Source organism: Cotesia glomerata, linkage group LG3 (assembly GCF_020080835.1).
Source record: "Cotesia glomerata isolate CgM1 linkage group LG3, MPM_Cglom_v2.3, whole genome shotgun sequence".
In the NCBI taxonomy this organism is placed as follows: domain Eukaryota; kingdom Metazoa; phylum Arthropoda; class Insecta; order Hymenoptera; family Braconidae; genus Cotesia; species Cotesia glomerata.
In genome coordinates this window covers 25,534,091-25,555,785 of record NC_058160.1, presented here as the reverse complement: position 1 = coordinate 25,555,785, position 21,695 = coordinate 25,534,091, and the positions used below count along the sequence as shown (strand labels likewise).

The 21,695-nt window shown below is 30.3% G+C and overlaps 2 protein-coding genes across 3 annotated transcripts; one reads left to right on the top strand and one right to left on the bottom strand.

The window, feature by feature from the left end:
• The first annotated feature begins 57 nt into the window (after positions 1–57).
• On the top strand, positions 58–4,154 carry LOC123261464 (uncharacterized protein DDB_G0290685-like). The gene is made up of 2 exons (XM_044723057.1): positions 58–134; positions 215–4,154. Exons 1-2 carry the CDS (start codon positions 58–60, stop codon positions 4,152–4,154), a joined length of 4,017 nt encoding a protein of 1,338 aa, XP_044578992.1.
• Positions 4,155–7,136: 2,982 nt separating this feature from the next.
• LOC123261256 (protein twist-like) lies at positions 7,137–11,127 on the bottom strand. 2 transcript variants are annotated; one of them, XM_044722821.1, is made up of 2 exons: positions 9,665–11,127; positions 7,137–8,847 (listed from the first exon to the last, which is right to left on the bottom strand). In XM_044722821.1, the coding sequence occupies exons 1-2, from the start codon at positions 10,740–10,742 to the stop codon at positions 8,711–8,713; spliced, it is 1,215 nt and encodes a 404-aa protein (XP_044578756.1). In that variant the 5' UTR covers positions 10,743–11,127; the 3' UTR covers positions 7,137–8,710. The 2 variants fall into 2 exon arrangements, with proteins under 2 accessions (XP_044578756.1, XP_044578757.1); XM_044722822.1 differs by having other exon boundaries at positions 8,777–8,847; positions 9,651–11,127.
• Positions 11,128–21,695: the final 10,568 nt, after the last annotated feature.

The following is a 21,695-nucleotide window of genomic DNA, read 5'->3' as shown; positions in this document are numbered from 1 at the left end:
CTAGTACCGGAAACAAAGATCTCCAAAACGCCGGTGAAGTGGAAGAAAGAAAAGAAAATGTTAGTCCCCAAAAACCGGTCACCGGAAATAACGATCACCATAACGCCGATAAAGCAGAAGAAAATAAAGATAACGTAGGTCACAAAAATCCTGGTACCGAAAATAAAGATGACCAAAACGCCGGTGAAGTGGAAGAAAATAAAAATAACGTTAGTCACAAAAATCCTGGTCCTGGTAATAAAGATTACCAAAACGCCGGTGAAGTGGAAGAAAAAAAAGAAAATGTTAGTCCCCAAAAACCGGTCACCGGAAATAACGATCACCATAACGCCGATAAAGCAGAAGAAAATAAAGATAACGTAGGTCACAAAAATCCTGGTACCGAAAATAAAGATGACCAAAACGCCGGTGAAGTGGAAGAAAAAAAAGATAACGTTAGTCCCCAAAAACCGCGTACCGGAAATAACGATCACCAGAACGCCGGTGAAGTGGAAGAAAAAAAAGAAAATGTTAGTCCCCAAAAACTGGTCACCGGAAATAACGATCACCATAACGCCGTTAAAGCAGAAGAAAATAAAGATAACGTAGGTCACAAAAATCCTGGTACCGAAAATAAAGATGACCAAAACGCCGGTGAAGTGGAAGAAAAAAGAGATAACGTTAGTTCCCAAAAACCGGGTAACGGTAATAAAGATGACCAAAACGCCGGTGAAGTGGAAGAAAAAAAAGAAAACATTAGTCCCCAAAAACCGGGTACACGAAATAACGATCACCAGAAGGCCGGTGGAGTGGAAGAAAAAAAAGAAACTGTTAGTCCCCAAAAACCGGTCACCGGAAATAACGATCACCATAACGCCGATAAAGGAGAAGAAAATAAAGATAACGTAGGTCACAAAAATCCTGGTACCGAAAATAAAGATGACCAAAACGCCAGTGAAGTGGAAGAAAAAAAAGATAACGTTAGTTCCCAAAAACCGGGTACCGGTAATAAAGATGACCAAAACGCCGGTGAAGTGGAGGAAAGAAAAGAAAACATTAGTCCCCAAAAACCGGGTACACGAAATAACGATCACCAGAAGGCCGGTGGAGTGGAAGAAAAAAAAGAAACTGTTAGTCCCCAAAAACCGGTCACCGGAAATAACGATCACCATAACGCCGATAAAGGAGAAGAAAATAAAGATAACGTAGGTCACAAAAATCCTGGTACCGAAAATAAAGATGACCAAAACGCCGGTGAAGTGGAAGAAAAAAAAGATAACGTTAGTTCCCAAAAACCTGGTACAGGTAATAACGATCACCAGAAGGCCGGTGGAGTGAAAGAAAAAAAAGAAAACGTTAGTCCCCAAAAACCGGTTTCCGGAAATAACGATCACCATAACGCCGATAAAGCAGAAGAAAATAAAGATAACGTAGGTCACAAAAATCCTGGTACCGAAAATAAAGATGACCAAAACGCCGGTGAAGTGGAAGAAAATAAAAATAACGTTAGTCACAAAAATCCTGGTCCTGGTAATAAAGATTACCAAAACGTCGGTGAAGTGGAAGAAAATAAAAATAACGTTGGTCACAAAAATCCTAGTACCGAAAATAAAGATGACCAAAACGTCGGTGAAGTGGAAGAAAATAAAAATAACGTTGGTCACAAAAATCCTGGTACCGGTAATAAAGATGACCAAAACGCCGGTGAAGTGGAAGAAAAAAACGATAACGTTAGTCCCCAAAAACCGGGTACCGGTAATAAAGATGACCAAAACGCGGGTGAAGTGGAAGAAAGAAAAGATAACGTTAGTCCCCAAAAACCGCGTACCGGAAATAACGATCACCAGAACGCCGGTGAAGTGGAAGAAAAAAAAGAAAATGTTAGTCCCCAAAAACCGGTCACCGGAAATAACGATCACCATAACGCCGATAAAGCAGAAGAAACTAAAGATAACGTAGGTCACAAAAATCCTGGTACCGAAAATAAAGATGACCAAAACGCCGGTGAAGTGGAAGAAAAAAAAGATAACGTTAGTTCCCAAAAACCGGGTACCGGTAATAAAGATGACCAAAACGCCGGTGAAGTGGAAGAAAGAAAAGAAAACATTAGTCCCCAAAAACCGGGTACCGGAAATAACGATCACCAGAAGGCCGGTGGAGTGAAAGAAAAAAAAGAAAATGTTAGTCCTCAAAAACCGGTTTCCAGAAATAACGATCACCATAACGCCGATAAAGCAGAAGAAAATAAAGATAACGTCGGTCACAAAAATCCTGGTACCGAAAATAAAGATGACCAAAACGCCGGTGAAGTGGAAGAAAAAAAAGATAACGTTAGTCCCCAAAAACCGCGTACCGGAAATAACGATCACCAGAACGCCGGTGAAGTGGAAGAAAAAAAAGAAAATGTTAGTCCCCAAAAACCGGTCACCGGAAATAACGATCACCATAACGCCGATAAAGCAGAAGAAAATAAAGATAACGTAGGTCACAAAAATCCTGTTACCGAAAATAAAGATGACCAAAACGCCGGTGAAGTGGAAGAAAATAAAAATAACGTTAGTCACAAAAATCCTGGTCCTGGTAATAAAGATGACCAAAACGCCGGTGAAGTGGAAGAAAAAAAAGATAACGTTAGTCCCCAAAAACCGCGTACCGGAAATAACGATCACCAGAACGCCGGTGAAGTGGAAGAAAAAAAAGATAACGTTAGTCCCCAAAAACCGCGTACCGGAAATAACGATCACCATAACGCTGATAAAGCAGAAGAAAATAAAGATAACGTAGGTCACAAAAATCCTGTTACCGAAAATAAAGATGACCAAAACGCCGGTGAAGTGGAAGAAAATAAAAATAACGTTAGTCACAAAAATCCTGGTCCTGGTAATAAAGATGACCAAAACGCCGGTGAAGTGGAAGAAAAAAAAGATAACGTTAGTCCCCAAAAACCGCGTACCGGAAATAACTATCACCAGAACGCCGGTGAAGTGGAAGAAAAAAAATATAACGTTAGTCCCCAAAAACCGCGTACCGGAAATAACGATCACCATAACGCCGATAAAGCAGAAGAAAATAAAGATAACGTAGGTCACAAAAATCCTGGTACCGAAAATAAAGATGACCAAAACGCCGGTGAAGTGGAAGAAAATAAAAATAACGTTAGTCACAAAAATCCTGGTCCTGGTAATAAAGATGACCAAAACGCCGGTGAAGTGGAAGAAAAAAAAGATAACGTTAGTCCCCAAAAACCGCGTACCAGAAATAACGATCACCAGAACGCCGGTGAAGTAGAAGAAAAAAAAGAAAATGTTAGTCCCCAAAAACCGGTCACCGGAAATAACGATCACCATAACGCCGATAAAGCAGAAGAAAATAAAGATAACGTAGGTCACAAAAATCCTGGTACCGAAAATAAAGATGACCAAAACGCCGGTGAAGTGGAAGCAAATAAAAATAACGTTAGTCACAAAAATCCTGGTCCTGGTAATAAAGATGACCAAAACGCCAGTGAAGTGGAAGAAAAAAAAGATAACGTTAGTCCCCAAAAACCGCGTACCGGAAATAACGATCACCAGAACGCCGGTGAAGTGAAAGAAATAAAAGAAAATGTTAGTCCCCAAAAACCGGTCACCGGAAATAACGATCACCATAACGCCGATAAAGCAGAAGAAAATAAAGATAACGTAGGTCACAAAAATCCTGGTACCGGTAATAACGATCACCAGAACGCCGGTGAAGTGGAAGAAAATAAAAATAACGTTGGTCACAAAAATCCTAGTACCGAAAATAAAGATGACCAAAACGTCGGTGAAGTGGAAGAAAATAAAAATAACGTTGGTCACAAAAATCCTAGTACCGAAAATAAAGATGACCAAAACGTCGGTGAAGTGGAAGAAAATAAAAATAACGTTGGTCCCCAAAAACCGAGTACCGGAAATAAAGATCACCAGAACGCCGGTGAAGTGGAAGAAAATAAAGATAATGTTGGTCCAAAAAATCCTGAGCAACAAAAACCGCTCGAAACAACTGTTCTGAAAACTAACAGTCTCGCTCGCAAAATATCTCTGGCCGGACTTTACAATTCCTCTGATGACAGTTTTACCGGGTCTTCAGCTTGTAATGTTCCAGGCTTGACTACTGTGTTTGCATTACTCGCTGCTTTATATTTCATGTTGTAATCAGTTTATCGATTTTTTTTCAAGCTCCAACGATTTTTTCGTAGACCAAATATTCGACCCAAATTTCGGTTTACACTTCATCACAATGAACGTCAAAAATATTCCATCAAGAAATTGTTTAGAGAAATTTTATCTCGTTCATAAAAGTAGGAAATAAATTATTTTTTATACAAAACTTCTTTATACGGAATTTTGTTTCTTAACTTCTGTATTAGTTGATATAATTTATTTTTTCGTTTGTATATACCATCAAATCTAGCGCTATATATAATTACTTTATTTTAATAATGTACTCCTTTTTTCTTAATTTAAGTATATGAATGTAAAGCTATATTAAATAAAAATTTTAAAAACATAACACTATTGGAAAATAATTTTTTTTTAAACTTGCCTGAGTTACTGATTCATATTTATATTTACTAAATTACAAGCTTTATTCTATGAAGAATTTTTACGTTTGCTTACATTTATCTTGTTTTTCTCAAATACTTCCATGAATCTCAGATTAAATCGCGTCGTACAGGCTAACGAAACAGATTTTAAACTGCCAAAAGCTACTTGTGCTGCTATAAAAACGCTTTATAGTCCGTCCGTAAGGAGCAGTGACGAAAGAGGAGGCTTGAAAGTTTGCATGTTGTGCTCAACTCGAAATATATAATCATATAAAATACAAAACCCGTACTGTTTACGTGACTTTTATGTATCTAATTTAATTATATAGAGCTGTAGAATCAGGAAATCGCTAATGAAGTAGTCAATATTTTTGGCATTTAATTATTTCTTAGTCTGTTCACAAACAAAGTAATGCTTCTTTTAAAATTAATTCCTCGCATTTTGACATCAATAATGACTTAAATCATCCAAATATGTTAGGCAAATAAGTATGTATATTAAATCAAAATCTAAAATTTTCATTAAAACGACGGCTGATTTCTTTAGTCTCTCGAAAAAAATAATTATAAATATATATCTCAGGGTCATCGTTATCTAGCAGTAACTAAAAAACTTTGAAAATAATTGTTTTATTCATAGAACACTTTTTTATTATATATCTTCAATATAATTGATGTCAGTTCTAATGCATTGTTATCCTTCACTCGACGTTCTTTTTTTTGTCAATAGTTCTTATGATTTCATCACTTTAAATTTCATCACTAGAAATTTTTCTAATGATTGAACCATTAAAAATTAGAACTTAATGAATTTAATATAGTAATTAATTTATTTTTTGACTCATCATCTGTATCGAAGTATAGTCCGATGGTTATTAATTAAATGTGAGTGTAATGAGATTTTCTAATCATAAAATCAATCATAAGAGGTAAAAATGACCGCCTTGAAACAAAAAGAAGCGCAACTATTGGATGTCGAGTTCTTGCAATTGATAACTTCCAAGCCAACTGCAACGCTAACTGGGCGGAGATTTAAAATGATCTTTATATTAAATCTAGGTTAAAATGCACATCGAATACTCTTTTTGTTATTTTTATTCATTTTCTATCTTGATATCCATTTCTTGAAAAGCGATAACAATTACCATTTTGATAAAATTATACATTTTTTAAACTTTTAGTTTAAAAATCATTATTAAAAATTCGGAATATTTTCAAAGGATACTTCAAAATTACGATAAATAATTAACGATCATTTCTTTTTTTTATGTTAAATATTAAATTATCATGAAGATTAAAATTTTGTAATATCTTGCCAAAAATTTAAGGTTTAAAACTTGAAATATTTTAATGAATTAACTTGTACATGCGGCTTAAAATTAAGTTGATTTAAGAGAAAAATATTTTACCAAGAAAATCATATTTTTAAAAATTTCTTCATTTTTATTCGAAATAAAAAATTATTCTTAGCTTAATTTAAATGATTTTGAATTGATTAAAGAATTTTTCTGTTTAATTCAAAATTAATTCAAGAAACTCTTCAAAATTATTTTTTTAGTTTAAGAGTTCTTCTTTTAAATCGAACTAATTGATTTATCAATAATAAAGTAAGAAAAAAATATCAGATATTTCTATCAGATTCGAAGGTACCTGGTTTGATTATAAGAATATGATGTAACATCGTTAACACCATCTATACTTCTCATTGAAATAAAAAGTAAATTTGTCAACAACCAGTATTGTAATGTCCAAAATCGAAGTCTCGCTTCTTTAGATCACATGAAAAATAATTTATACAAGCAATCTTTAAGGAATAAATTAAACTGTTAATAATAAAAAAAAAAAAACTAAATTTATCAAAAGATCATTTATTAAAATTTATAATTTTCATTAATTACAAAAATACTGGGCTTTACATTATAAATAAAGTGAAGTACCGAATGCTAAATTGCATACGAATCAAGGAATGATATTTTTATTTTGCACTTAGTTACTAAAAAAAAAATATTTCCAAGTATGCGCACTAACATTAATTAATATTTACAAATTAATATTAATATCTATTAAAATGTATATTTACAATTGTTATTATATCTCATTTCTATTATCGAATGATTGAATCATCCGTAGTACGCTAGTAGTATATTGTTTATTAACATTAATTAATAATTTATTTAATTGCATCAACCGGCCGCATACCAATTTTACCGTAACAAAATTATGTGTATTGTTCGTAAGAGCGACGGTTTATCATGATGATAATAAATATATTTACATTACTATTATTATTAATTATATTCGAATTTCTTAATATAGTGTAGTATTATAAACTAATTGTTGGTAATTTAAAAATGATTTACATCTGATTAGAAAAGTAAATTAAAAATACTAATTTATGTACATTGTACAAGTATGAATTAATTGTGATGATTGGATTTTCATGTTTATATATTATTGAATCTTTGGTGAATAATAACTGCATGATCGCTGCAGGGATGCTAGCGATTTTTACTATAGAATTAATAAGAATAATAAGCATATTTTAATTAGTGAAATAAAACACAAGTACTTTTAGTTTTAAATTTCGCACTAGCTTTAAGTGTAAAATCTAAATCGTGAGAAAATAACCAGGACCGAGTGATTAAAAAAGTAGTAGACAATAAATAAAATTAAAAAAATCAAATTAAAATAAATGAAGGAAATAAAAATCTGGTAGCTTTAGTTGTCATACCAGTGTATAAAATGTGGCGTAAGAAAAAAATTTGTATTTATTAAGTTTGTTTTTATAGCATAGCTTCACTCCCCAAAAACGTCACTGGTAGTCTGCAGGAGACTCTCTGTCTCACTGTAGTTGTCTTTTTTAATTGAATCCAACGAGATTTATGATCACTATTTGCTGAAAAAAAATTTTAACTTTTTTTTCACACAAATTTTTTTTTCCTGTGATGTAATTTACTTAATTTTTAAAAATCGCACCATAAACTTTTTAACCAATTATTATTTTCTTTAATAAAAAATTTAAAATAAACAAAAAGTTCAATTCAAAGTCTAGAATCAAAGCAATGATTTTTTCTTCTTTGTTTAAAAAAAAATAAGGTAAAAATCTTATATCAGCAAATACTCATACCGCAAAACAGTTAAACGCGCTTAGCTGTGAGTTTAGCTGAGCGCGTGGTTTTAAAATAACCACGAAAGCTATCCAAAATATTCACACGATACGGGGTCGGTCGTCTTGGGCCCCCTGAGAGAGAAATTGACGCGACTTGCGTATGAATAGAAAGAAAGAAGTTAAGAAGAAGACTTATATTAACTTTGCTACTGTGTGTTATATTATATGTTGTGTATTAGTGGCTAAGCCACCTAGCCGAGCATACAAGTAAAATAAAATAAAGAAGAAGAAGAAGAAGAAGAAGAAGAAGTTAATATATATAAACTATACACATGTCTAGTCGGCTGCATACTCAACAAGGCTCCGCCATCCATCCATTTATCCTTCTACCCATCCATCCATCCATCCATCCATCCATCCATCCATCTAGTACAGAGTCGTCTTAGCTTAAGAAAAAATAATATTTTTCCGGGCAACGACGACAGCTTCCACATATATCTCCCCTCATAATTATTTTTTTATTTCATTTTTGGTCTGTTTATATTAAACTTTTTAAAACAAAAGTCCTCGGGGAATATCCCGTAAGTTAATGCAATATATACTGTAAACTAATTTGCTTTTTCCCACGAAAATTTTTTAAACCCTAATTTAACACAAATATAATAAATTACAAAATAAAATAAAACCATAAGAATTTCGGAATAAAATTTCCCGGTCTCTCTTTCGACTACAGTCTATACTATGGACTTGAATTTGTTTGTATATAACATTACAAGAAAGATACTTTGGAAAATCCAATAGTAATAGTAATAATTCTCCATTGTCGCCAATGGTATTATACTTGGTAATCTTTCAAGCTTTAAGTTCTAAGGATCAATGAAAATGCCCATCCATTGTCCGGCTTTACAAAATAAATCTTCTTCGGTCATTTCTTAATACTTTCGAGCCAGCGAAAGTAAGAAATAAACCCGCACCGTATGTACAATATAAAAGAGAAGAGTACTTAAGGTTATTATTTTTACCACAATTTGTTTTTTTTTTCTTGATAAAATTACTTAGTTGGGATGCCAATCACTTTCCATTCGCCAAAATCTGAATGCATCTGAAAGTTTCTGGTGAGCCATGTATGTGCACGGTGTAGACGCTGCTATTTCTCGAGCCTCCAAAATCGCATTTCTCGGATTCAAGTGACCTAAAAAAAAATAAAAATTAATTAAGCACGTTGGTAATTTGTTGGTATAAATATTTTTGTCTACGCAGATATAATTTTTGTAAATGAGCATACTAGACTATCAACACGGGCCATAAAGTCTTTTCTTGTCTCATCATTTAGCCTACTACTGGCTCTAAAATAATAAAACTACTATAAAGTAAACAGAATTTTTAAATATTATATAAATATAAATATATATACGTCTATATAAATCACATTAACTTCTGTATATGTAAATGAAAATGTATATATATTTTATATATATGAAGACGTTTGTTGAAGATTGGCGCCTGTCTTGGCTTAGTTGCATTTACACGCGTCAACCGTCGTACTTATCTGACTCACTGGCCCGTGATTTAATAACCCGGTAAAGTGTATTCTTTGTTATATCCAAGGTAAACATTTATCAATCAAGTCTTTTATGTCTTGGACAAATACCTATTTATCCGAAATTTTTTTCATGCTAAAATAATTCAAACAGAAAAAAAAGTATGACATTAAAGTTAGCAGTCACTTGATAACTTTTTAATTTTTTTTAACAAATAAATTTGTTCTGAAAAATAATTAAAAAAAAATTGCATTTTTAATTTGTTAAAATTTCTACATGTCAATTTGTTTTTTCTTTTTTTTTTTTTGCCATAATTTAATTGTTAAAATTTAATAAATATCTGATAAATTAATTTTCATAAAAGAAGTTTATTTAAACCAAAAAAATTTTAACGAAGACTGAAATTTTTTTAATTAAAAAAAAAAATTAAAATTAAAAAATATATAAAGCTTACATTTTGAATCTTACCATCACTATCATCAGGACAATTGCCATTATCTGAGTTGTCTACGCCGTGCAATACGTGATATAAAAAATCAATGTATCTGGTAGCAAGTTTCAAAGTTTGTATTTTACTTAATTTATCACTTGGTAAAGTTGGAATGATTTTTCTGAGAGAAGTAAAAGCCTCATTAAGGCTCTGAGTCCTTTGTCTTTCTCTTACATTAGCCATAACGCGTTGATTTTGAATTTCTTCATAGCTAGCACCACTTTTACGGCGAATTTTTCTCTTAGATCCCGAAGAAGAAGCAATACTTTCATTTTCAGATTCATCATTAACACTAATTTTTCGTTTTCGCTTAATTCCATCCTCAGTTTTAATCTCACGATCATAATTTTTCGAAGACGAGGAAGCTTCTTCCATAACTATTTTACGTTTGTTCGCATTTACAATACCCGGCACTTTTTTGTTCGTAATCACTGGCTTGTACTCAACGATATCGCTGTTTTGAGAATTATTATAATGGGGTGACTCTGAAGAAATTTCATCTGCTCCTCCGGCACTTTCACCACCGTCGGGTGAGTTGTACATTTGCAAAGGAGAAGACGAGTTTGGGACATAAATTTGATCGTGTTCAGGACTTTGGTCTGAGATGAATCCCGGTGAATCGTGTCGGTCATAATCAAGTTGGGAGTGGGATAAATTTTGAGATCTTTTGCTGTCTTCGTAGGAGTCGTAATAGTTGTAGAAATTTGTAGGAGTAGATTGATAAACTTGAAGGGGATGATGATGGTGGTGATGCTGCTGCTGTTGATGTTGATGATGCGGGTTGTGAAGATGTTCTAAATGGTGATGGTGAGGGTGATGGAACTCCGGAAGCAGCCGGGGTTCCTGAGGACTACTCAAGTCCACTAAATGATTTGGAGATGAAAAACGTTCAAATTGAACCGGCGAATTGCTTGCAGAACTGCCCGCGCTGTGTGGAATCCCTGCGCTCTGTAGATTTCCTCCATTGTGGGGGATTCCTGGTGAGTCTACCAGATAATAAAGATTGGGAACCGGCTTGGGAGCCGATATAGTCACCAGTTGCTGTGCTTGCATCATTGGTATTGATAAATTATCTAAATAAAACACTTGAATTGAATTTTTTTTTTCAAACACTTGATCACCACTTGGTACTTCACCTGCGGATGCACTTAAAGCCAAGACAATAGTTGTAAAAAACTGTAGACAAGAGTCGTAAAAAACTCTTCCAAGTACTCGGAGCAAAATTGACAATGGCTTTAGAGATGAGTGTCTCGTCTTGACTCGAGTCTTGATTCGTCTGCCGGTCTAGCAAACTGACGCCAGAATCTTAACTTCAGAAGATCACGTCAGTTAGCCAACCAAGCCCGCCTCCATCTTCTCTCTCGCTCAGATGTTAGCCCCACCCCGAGAATTTTCTTTTATCCCAACTTGCTGTCAGTCGTCCCCACCCACACAAAACTTGAAAGCTGAGCTTGGGGTCCAGAGCTGAGGCATCACATCCAGACCTACCAGCTAATGTATAGTAATGTAAGATTTGTGTATTATGATGCCTCCGTCACGGCGATCTAGATGAGCTTGGAAGAAGGGAGCCTGATTATTTATATCATTGTTTCAGAAGTCAATTGGTTGTGCTTTTATATTTTGTTATTTATTTATTTGTTTATTTATTTTTATTATCATTGAAATGTTGATATTGGCGTTTTTTTTTTGAAGATATTTTTTACCGCGACAGCCGGTTGATTTTAATAAATTACGACGATTTTCTTTGATCGCGATAATAATAATGATGATTATTTATCTCCTGGATGATTAAAGATTAAATATTGGATTAACGCCAAGACTAGCATGATTTCGTCTCATTTGCCCATCACCGTATCATCGCGTCAGCTCATACGTAACTATATATGAGTATGAGGTATTTATAAAATTTACCAACCATGTCACTTTGATATCATAATAATGATTACTGTCATACGCTTTGATATTTTCCTAATTTTGTATTTACGTTAATAACACCTTTTTTCAGAGTGGGTGCATTTTGAAATCCATTGCAAGCGGATGTTATGCAAAAATTCAAAATTTGTCGGAAGAAAATTTTTTTTTTAAGTTTTGCTGTTAAAATTTTGTGTCAGAGCTTTGTAAGAAATTTTATCATATTTTTAAATTTAAAAAAGCATTTGAGTATTTTTTTACATAGTTTCAAAAGTTTATTTTTTTTCATTTTGACATAATAAAACTTTTCGTTAAAATATATCAAGTTAAAGAATCTAAAAAATTATTTTGTAAAATTGTTTATTTTTTTTTAATGTTTCTAAATTCAAAGCTTAAAAATTCGTAATTTAAAAATTTTATTTATTTTTTATTTTAGACTTTTGCATTAATATTGTTGCTAAATTAATTTTTCAGAAGTTACAAGTTGTAATAAAACAATGAAATTTTTCATTAAAATTTAAAATTGTGACTTCTTATTAAAATTATTAATTTTCTTTAGATCGCAAAGTTTTACTTTATATTTAATTTGAAAAAATCTACATAATCTTTGAAAAGAGAATGAACAAAACTAATTTTCTAAGATTTAAAACTTAAATTACGTATTTAAGTATCGAGGCGAAAGAAAAATTTTCATATGGCTTTACAATCTCTTTTACACACAAAATTTGTACTCGAGATGATTTGCTTTTTTTTCTCTTTATCTCTATACTACGTAAGTAACAAATGACAAATCGAGATCTAAGTAAATCTAAGTTAAATGCTGGGTTTAGATCTTTGAGGATAAATTTTTTTCCCCAAGATGGAATTATCGTCTGGGAAATTTTACAAAAGTCAATTATTTCTCAAGAGCCTTTTACGACTTCCGACTTAATGCACCAAGTTGCACCATCGCAAGGTAAAATTTTTTTTTGTCATCTTAACTACTTATTGTAAATTTTTATTTTAAAACTTTTTCAAAAAAACTATATTGTTACACACAATACTTGATACTAAAAAATTAAAAAAAAAAAAGATACCAGATTCTGATATAATTTTTTTTGTATTAAAAAAAGCTACAAATTATCAAAGTTATTACCTTTAATTCGAAATCTAACATCTGTCCCAGCCGATACTTAATATGCGAAAAATTTTAAGTGGCCACCAGTGAAATTATTATATTCTCACCAAGGTACCTGGTCTTCAAGGTTCCCGAAGAATAGTCAAGATATTGAGTGTCAAAAAGGACAACTGTATTTACTTTTACGGCAACTGCATACAAGAATGACGGCTCGGTTTTATTGCTCGGAAAACCCCAGCGATTCTCTTAACTTAAGCCCTCTAGACTACAGGACCTGGGGACTCCCAGTAATTAAACGAATTTGAATCTACTTACCTGAGAATATATAATATAAACTTTTACCTTATTACTTATCCGGCTTTCTAAAGGAAAAAAAAAAAAAAAAAAAACCCAAATATAAAATACAAAATAATTGTGACAATGAATAAGCATGAATTTAAAACTATAATTACAAAATAAATGTTATGATTTCATGATACTGAAATTAATATATATCTGTCAATTTTTTACATTTTTATAATTATATTGCGATTAAAAAAATTCCATATCTAGAAATTTAAAAAAATTTTTAAGTGCAAATTTCTTAAAAATATTTTTTTTATAATTGAAATAAAAATAAAATGAATTTTTTATTTTACTACAATTGCAATTACTATACTTGATATTTATAAACAAATTAGAGAAAAAATATCTCAGCTTGTTTTGTTTACCGAAGTGTGATTTATGATTCTAAACTCAAAGACATTTTGCGCTGATGCTTCCTATGTACCTTTACGATACCATATGTCGAACATGCGGAGCAATGTAACCGTGGGACAATGTACTTACTTAATTTACACTATAGTAATATACAGTTGGTATTTGTTTATACAGATATATATTATTTATATACATATATGATAATGATGAGAATAAGTAATCTAAACAAAACTAAATTATTGTATTATATTATAGACTCCCATCTTAAATATTATTCAGTTTAGTAGTGCTGCAACGTGTCTACCACTTGCAAGAGTTAGCTACTTTCCAAACATATGTTTGCGCTATTATAAACTATCTTAACACTAAAATTTTATTGCTCAGACCTTTATTGCCAGCTTAACAACTAACATTTTTTAACTTACCAAATGTTTACTTTTTTTCAAACAAACTTTTCAAGTGAAAGTTTTACTAAATTTATTTTTATATTTATGAGTTATCTATTGGATAGAATAATTATTTACGGAATAGAAGAAGAGTTGAGTATTTCAATAGTAAAGATATTTTTTTCTTATAATCATTTATTAAGAAAAATCCGAAAAAATTGCGAATTGTCAGCTAATTTCTATTATAGGTTTTAATTTTCTTCTGAATTGTTGTAATAATTCGATTTTTAGCAATAATAAGTATGTTTAAATTTTGGTAATTGATTTTAGATTCAAACTAAATATTTTTTTTTTTTAGTATTAATGTTAAAAACTTACTTTTTAGTTATTTTTTTCTCCAAATTATTTTTTTTACAGCCGAGATTGTAGAAAAAAGAAGATAACCAAAAGAAATAAAGATTTTGATAATTATTTTATGTTTAAAAAAAAAGGTGGAGCAGTACTTTAATAATTATCAGTCCTTCTTATGTCCACCCAAGTCGAAATATAATAAACTTAAATAAAAATAAATTTTTTCAATAATATGAAATAAATCTGTTAGAAATAAAGCAGACGATTTAATAGAATCTTTGAAATCTGATACATTTTTCTAATTACATATTTTATTTTAATTTTTTATTATTATCAGTTATTAATTCAACTTTTAAATTACTGAAAATTTATTGTGTATTTAAAGAAGGATTATATTAATAAATCAAATTTTAGAGATTAAGATAAATTCTAGAATTTTAAAGTCACCAATGTTCAACAAATTTGCTAATTATTTTTAATAAATATAAAAAAAATATATATGTATGCATACATACGGATCGTTTGGTACGTGTGAATCGAGTAGAAATTAAGTGCATACATAAATATATTAAATTTAATTTTCACATGACTTTTGGTCCAACATATGTATACCATACCTGCGACCTTCAGCAAATGGCCTAGCATGGAAAAATTCAGCAAACATGTGTTGCAAACATGTGGCTAAATAATAATAATCTCCAGGTCTTCATTAAATGAGATTCCAAACACATTGTCACTAATTTTTATTCAAGTTTTTTTATTTATTTTCATGTAATAAAATAAAGCTCTAGTTAAAAAAAAATCCACCAGTACATTCTCAATAGATTCTTTTAAAGTACTTTCGCATTATAAATTCTGCATAAAATGACAATTGAAAACGGACAAAAAGATAATTTGGTAATTTGGGGAAAAATTGCGACAGCGGGTATTTTACCGGCTCGTGCTAAAGCTATAAATACCTGGCCACCAGCTGAAAATCCCCAGGACTCTTAGAGCTGGGATTATGAAAATTTTATAGGCTTCTTGTAATCCTAGGCGAGGACAAATGCGGGCTAGTATTTTCCCAATTTTAGGTCTGTAAAGAAATTTTTATCATTTTATTAATATTAATATTATTATTGTTGTTGTTATCATAGTTTTTATTTATAAGCCATTAATTATCGCTGTATTATTTTAACTTTGAAAATTTTCTTAATTTTTAATTTTAAAGTTTTAATTGCTGAAGACTTGTTAAATGTAGTAAGTACATTGTCATTTAATAAGAAAAATAATTTAAAAATGTGTTTGTAAATAAACCCTGAGAAAAAAACAGCAATAAAACCAGGGAATTCCCGAAGAAATTTTCCATAAGGGTCGGTCATATAATCCCAATGCCATCTTATTTATTATTCTCGTTTCATAAAGGTGCAAAGAGGAGTATTGTAATGCTTACCTCTTAGCTAAATTTTGAATTCGGTTGTTGTCACCTTTATTGTACGTTTACTGGTGGTATGTATCCAAACACTACGGGAGCTTGGTACGTCCCTCATTATCATCGTTTATATTTACAAAATGCAAAATTTCTGCACGTGCGGGACGGTACTGTATTTGGTTCAAGTAATTTGTTAATCAAAAATTTCTTTTATTTATTATTTCTTGAAAATTGATTGTTTTTTTATTTATATAAAAATTTGACAGTTCTTGAAAAGATAAAAAAATAAAAAAATTGATAGTATGAGTGTGATAAAAATGAAAAAGTTCTACTTTACAGAAACTCAAGATCATTTACTATGTAATGACTGTAGATACTTGACCACAGTTCTTGGAATACTAGACATTCCATGTGTGTGGTCATAATTTGGTCAGACGATACTTAGCGAACAACTTGATTTATTTTTATTGAAACGTATAGATACGATAAAATGTCTATTTTTACGTTCGTTAATTTTATTTTATACTTTATTTTATTGATATTTCTTCTCAGATAACAAAAAAAAAAATCCAATTAAAAAAGAATAAAGCACAACGCTCGATTTTAAAAATTTTTTCAAAAAAAATTTTTGCGACAGTTCAAATTATTGTGAACATAATTTATTATAATTTTTTGTTTCAAATTTAATTAAAAGAAAATTTTTTTTTGTTTTTTTTAATTTTAAAAATTTTTTTAAATTTCTTAAATTTATCTTCTCTTTGCAGATGCTATGTATTGTATAAAATTATTAATTCTAAACATTCTATACATAAAAATGTAACATATTGTTGTAAATTGCCGAGGGCGTTTCTTTACAAATAAATAAATAAATAATATCGCTTAATATTGAATGATCGTTTCTACATATAAAATTAAATCTTTAATACATAATATTAATATCTATTTTAAATTGAAAGTTTTAGAAAGTTTACTTTTTAAAAATAAAATTATTTTTAATAATAGAAAATAAGGATTTTTAATTACGTAAGTTGTACATACGTGTGTGTATGTACATGTACACAGAAAGATGCGATCAGGGTGGTCTAGATCTTCAATTTTTTTCAACAAAGAAAAAACAAAGTGAAAGAAGAGAAGACACGAAGTGAAACAAACATTGACGGGAAGCTTTTCAGTGAAGCTTTCACCGACGACTTCCTCCGTCATTCACAGATTTGTATATTGTTTCAATGTTATATGCATGCTTATCCGTACACATTATTATAAATCGACCACTTTCTTCACGTGTGAATAATTCAGTCAACACTAGAAAATGATCTAACGCCTTTTTTTTAAGTGGATTTGAGTTTATAAGATTAAAAGCTTCTTAAATTTAGATTACAGTTTTTTTTTCTTTTCTACTAAAATTTGAAGACTAGGTGTGATTGTTATATAATGTAAACTTAATTTTAAAATTGACTTTGTGTTTACAGAACTGAATTTTTTTTCTTAAAAAAAGTTATCAAAAACTTTCAGTAAAAAAACCTGAAAAATTAAAAAAAAAATTAATCAAAAGAAAATTTTGTTAATTCAACAATATTTCAATTTTATTTAAATACAATTAATATTTTTTGTCACAAATCCTTAAAATGAATTAACTTTAATTAACTTTTAAAAACTCCGTTGTATTTTCCATTAAAAAATTTTTTCTTAAGAAACTCATTAAATATGATTCAAAACTAAATTTAATATTGAAATTCATAAAGCAATCACAAAATAATTAATTTTTCTAAAGCATTTTTACCAATCTATAGTCAGCCCGTTCGTTTCTTCTACAAAACACACATATATTTTCTCAAAATATTTGAAGCAAACAAAATATCATAATGAATCTTGTTAATTTTTTGAGTATCTATAAAAACAAAACTAAAGTTAAGTTTTAAAGTAAATGAAAAATAAGACAAAATCAACAGGCAATATTTGGCACACATGGTAGCATGAAAAGACGCACGTGACAATTTAAGCGTTGCATCAAGGATACACCTATCCATATACCTTTGGCTTCAGCCATAAACAAAAATGTTTGAAGAAGATAACTTGTAAAATTTTTGTAAATTGCATCTGAAAACTTATTAAATAAACTTCAATTTGCATACCCCACTATCAGTCTAGGCCAAAAATTACCTAATTTCTCAGACAGATTTAATGAAATTTTACTTTTGTATTCGTTTTGATATCATTGTTTTATTGTAACATAAGTTGAATATTATTATTAAGATCATTTCATAAAATCATCTCATTATGAGATTAAAAACTTTTTAAATTTAGATTAAATTTTTTTTCTTTTCTACTAAAATTTGAAAACCTGGTGTGATTATTATGTAATGTAAACTTAATTTTAAAATTGACTTTGTGTTTACAAAACTAAATTTTTTTTGTTAAAAAAAGTCATCAAAAACTTTCAGTAAAAACCTGAAAAATGTTTTTGAAAAATTAATCAAAAGAAAATTTTCTTAATTTAACAATATTTCAATTTTATTTAAATACAATCAATATTTTTTTGTCACGATCCCCTAAAATGAATTAACTTTAATTAATTCTTAAAATCTCCGTTATATTTTCCATTAAAAAATAATTTTCTTATGAATTCATAAAGCAATCACAAAATAATTAATTTTTCTAAAGCATTTTTACCTATCTATACCCGTGAAAAAATATTCTGATCAGGCTTGATATGAGCTGATAAGGCCATATAAAAATTTTTGATATGTTCATATCTGAAACGTCCATATTTAATTTTTTATGTCCTGATATGGCCTGATATGAAAATTGGCCATATCAGGCCTGATCAAGCCTTATCAATTTGATATGTATATATCAGACTTGATATAGCTTGATATGCTCATATCTAATTTTACATTATTTTTTAATAGGTCCTGATATGCCCTGATATAACCTTATAAAGTTATGTATACTTTGATAAATTTGAAAAAAAAATCCCTGATCAGGGTTGATATAACTTGATATGGATTCATATAGTCTGATATACTCATACCCTTACCAGCACATAAGTAGTCTTATGTACTCATATAAAGGCATACCCGAGTAAAAAAAACTATATATCATTATATATGATTCATATCTAATTATATAGAAGCATATGTAATTCATTTATAATTATATAGATGTATATATAATTCATATACAATTATATATGAATCATATAAAATTCTATATAATTTTTTTTACTCCAGTGGGTATTTTGTGATTACCATAAAACATTCTCTTTTTCTATCTAAGAGTCTGTTACTCCAATGATTAACAATCTTTTAACATATAGTATTTTTTGGATGAAATAATAGGAACTTAAAAAAAAAATTTAATTTCACAAAAATTATTAGTTTTGTCAAGTTCAAAAATTTTTAGCCAGGCCCTCCAGCAATATATAGTTCCATATACTAATCAAATAATTCCATCAAAATTTAAGCTTTCAATTCTGATTTTACCTCGATTATTTTTTTAATTTCAAAGAAATTATAAATTCTAAAGCAACGAAGTACCTTAACAATATATCGTAGAATCATTTTTGCAATTTAATGTATACATAGATAATTTTATAAATCTACATATAGATACCATTATTATATATAAATATTGACAGTTAATAATTAATAAATTAGATAAAAAATTTTGTTCACTACGAATCGATCATGTATACGATTTGCATTACTTGTAGTTATAATAAACTCTGTTCTCCAAATAAATCTCTTTGGTAAACGGGTAGTAAATTAGTCTTTCAAGCGGTAGGTCCACGGTTCGATTCCCACTCGCGCCGATTTTTTTATTTCCTATGAAAATAATTATACATAATTATATAGGGCTATTTTTCATTTATAATTATGTAATATAATGATATATAATTTTTTTTACATAGTCTGATATACTTATATCAAGGCATACATAGTCTGATATGGCCAATTTCCATATCAGGCCTGATATGGACGGGTTATATCAGGCCTGATATAGTCTGATCAGAAAATTTTTTCACGGGTAGTCAGCCCGTTAATTTCTTCTACAAAACACGCATATATTTTCTCAAAATATTTGAAGCAAACAAAATATCATAATGAATCTTGTTAATTTTCTGAATAACTAAAAAAACAAAACTAAAGTTAAGTTTTAAAGTAAATGAAAAATAAGACAAAATCAACAGGCAATATTTGGTACACATGGTAGCATGAAAAGACGCACGTGACAATTTAAGCGTTGCATCAAGGATACACCTATCCATATACCTTTAGCTTCAACCATAAACAAAAATGTTTGAAGAAAAAATGTAAAATAACTCCAAATCCCATCTTGTCTATCTATATACTATGGAGCGTATGCACATAGCTGGTATATATTATTATTGTTGCGTTTATTGCTCAACATGTGGACATACCTTCATATATTCACTGACAAGTCTATCAGCCGACACGTGTTGGCCACCGGTTTCTCGATTGTTAGCTATTTCTATATATGTATACTCTGCAAACAGATTTTCTCATGCAGTTAAAGCAGTACCATTTATTATACACATACCTGAAGTAGTTTACTTACCAGCACTCTACTCTGTCAGCCAACATGTGATTTTTATTACACCCTCGATTCTCAACCTCGGACTTTGAAGCGAATCGCAAAAAAGGAAACTCAGTTACTATTTCTTAAAAAAAAAAAATAATATATTGAAAACTGAGGACCGAGGACCGGAAAACTCCAAGTGGGACCAAGCATGGAGAAGAAGAAAACAATAGACTAAATTCCTGAGAAACTTAGACTGACACTTGGACTTGGAGAGGTATACATGTATTTTAGAAAAATGAAGTAAAATACACATGTGTTACAGTCTATACATAGAAGTACCTACTTGAAAGTTTCCTGGAATTGACCATGTCTACGCAAGGTCGCTATCAAGTCAAATACATGGATAGATTCTATTCAACGCAGTGAAGCTGAACTTCCATTTATCTTGGAGAAACAACAAAATGAATATATCAAACGGGATAAAAAATTATACTCACAAGCTTGGACGTCAAAAGGGGGAGAAAAAATTTTTAGTAAATTATACTTGCTGCAGAATAAAAACAAGAAGACTCGGCCCCCGCTGAGACGAGGAGCGGTATTATATGGGGCCTCTTCGACGATCCGTGAGGCCCTTTTTTCTGTACACAGTTGCTTCATACGTCACTCTTACACCCCACGAGAATAAGTAGCGAGATTAAATTATGATTGTCAGGAATATGTAGAAGTGAAGACCTTCGGAGTCGGGACAGCCGAGTTTTAAGGATCTATTTAATTCCAAAAAACATGGGAATTTTTGTCATCTGCAAAAATGATAGTGAGTGTGAAAGTTTTTTGATATAATACTGAAGTTTTTTTAGATTATTTATAAAAAAAAATATTTTTAAAGAATTTGCACTTATAATTTTTTAAAATTTTTAGATGCACAGCAAAACATTTTGCGTCATTGCGTCAAAAAACTTAGTGTTAAAAATTTTTGTGTTAAATATTTAACAATTTTATGTGTAAATTTAACACTTATTCTGTTAAATCAACACAAAAAAGTGTTAAATATTTAACATAAAAATTTTTAACTCAAAATTTTTTGACGCAATGACGCAAAATTTTTTACTGTGCGTAGAATTTTTTTATTAAAATTTTTTCATACTAATTTAATTGTAAAAATCCAAAAAATTTACAGATTTTCCTTTAATTTTAGTATCAATCTTTGATCCATTTTTTTATCCAGATTAAAATATTTTAATTAATAGAAATTTATTTGATTAAATTATTTTTGGAGTATCATTCAGCGCTTCTCATTGGACAGGATTTTAAAATGGAGAGCGGCGTATCAAAATAGGATTCAACGAATCAGATAAACACCTGTTGCTATTGGTCGACAAAGTCAGCATCCTGCAGGTAAAAAAACAGGTATGGCTGCTAACGTAAAGAAGAATACGCTCCGCCTTTATGGACCACGTGCTTTCTAGTATCTATACAGCGACTTATACACATATAGTACACGTACACGGCCGTCAAGAAGTCTCACTTGAGTCTAATCAGTTAAAGGCGTTTTTTTAGAGTCATTATTCTTGCGGAGATTCAAGAAGACCCGA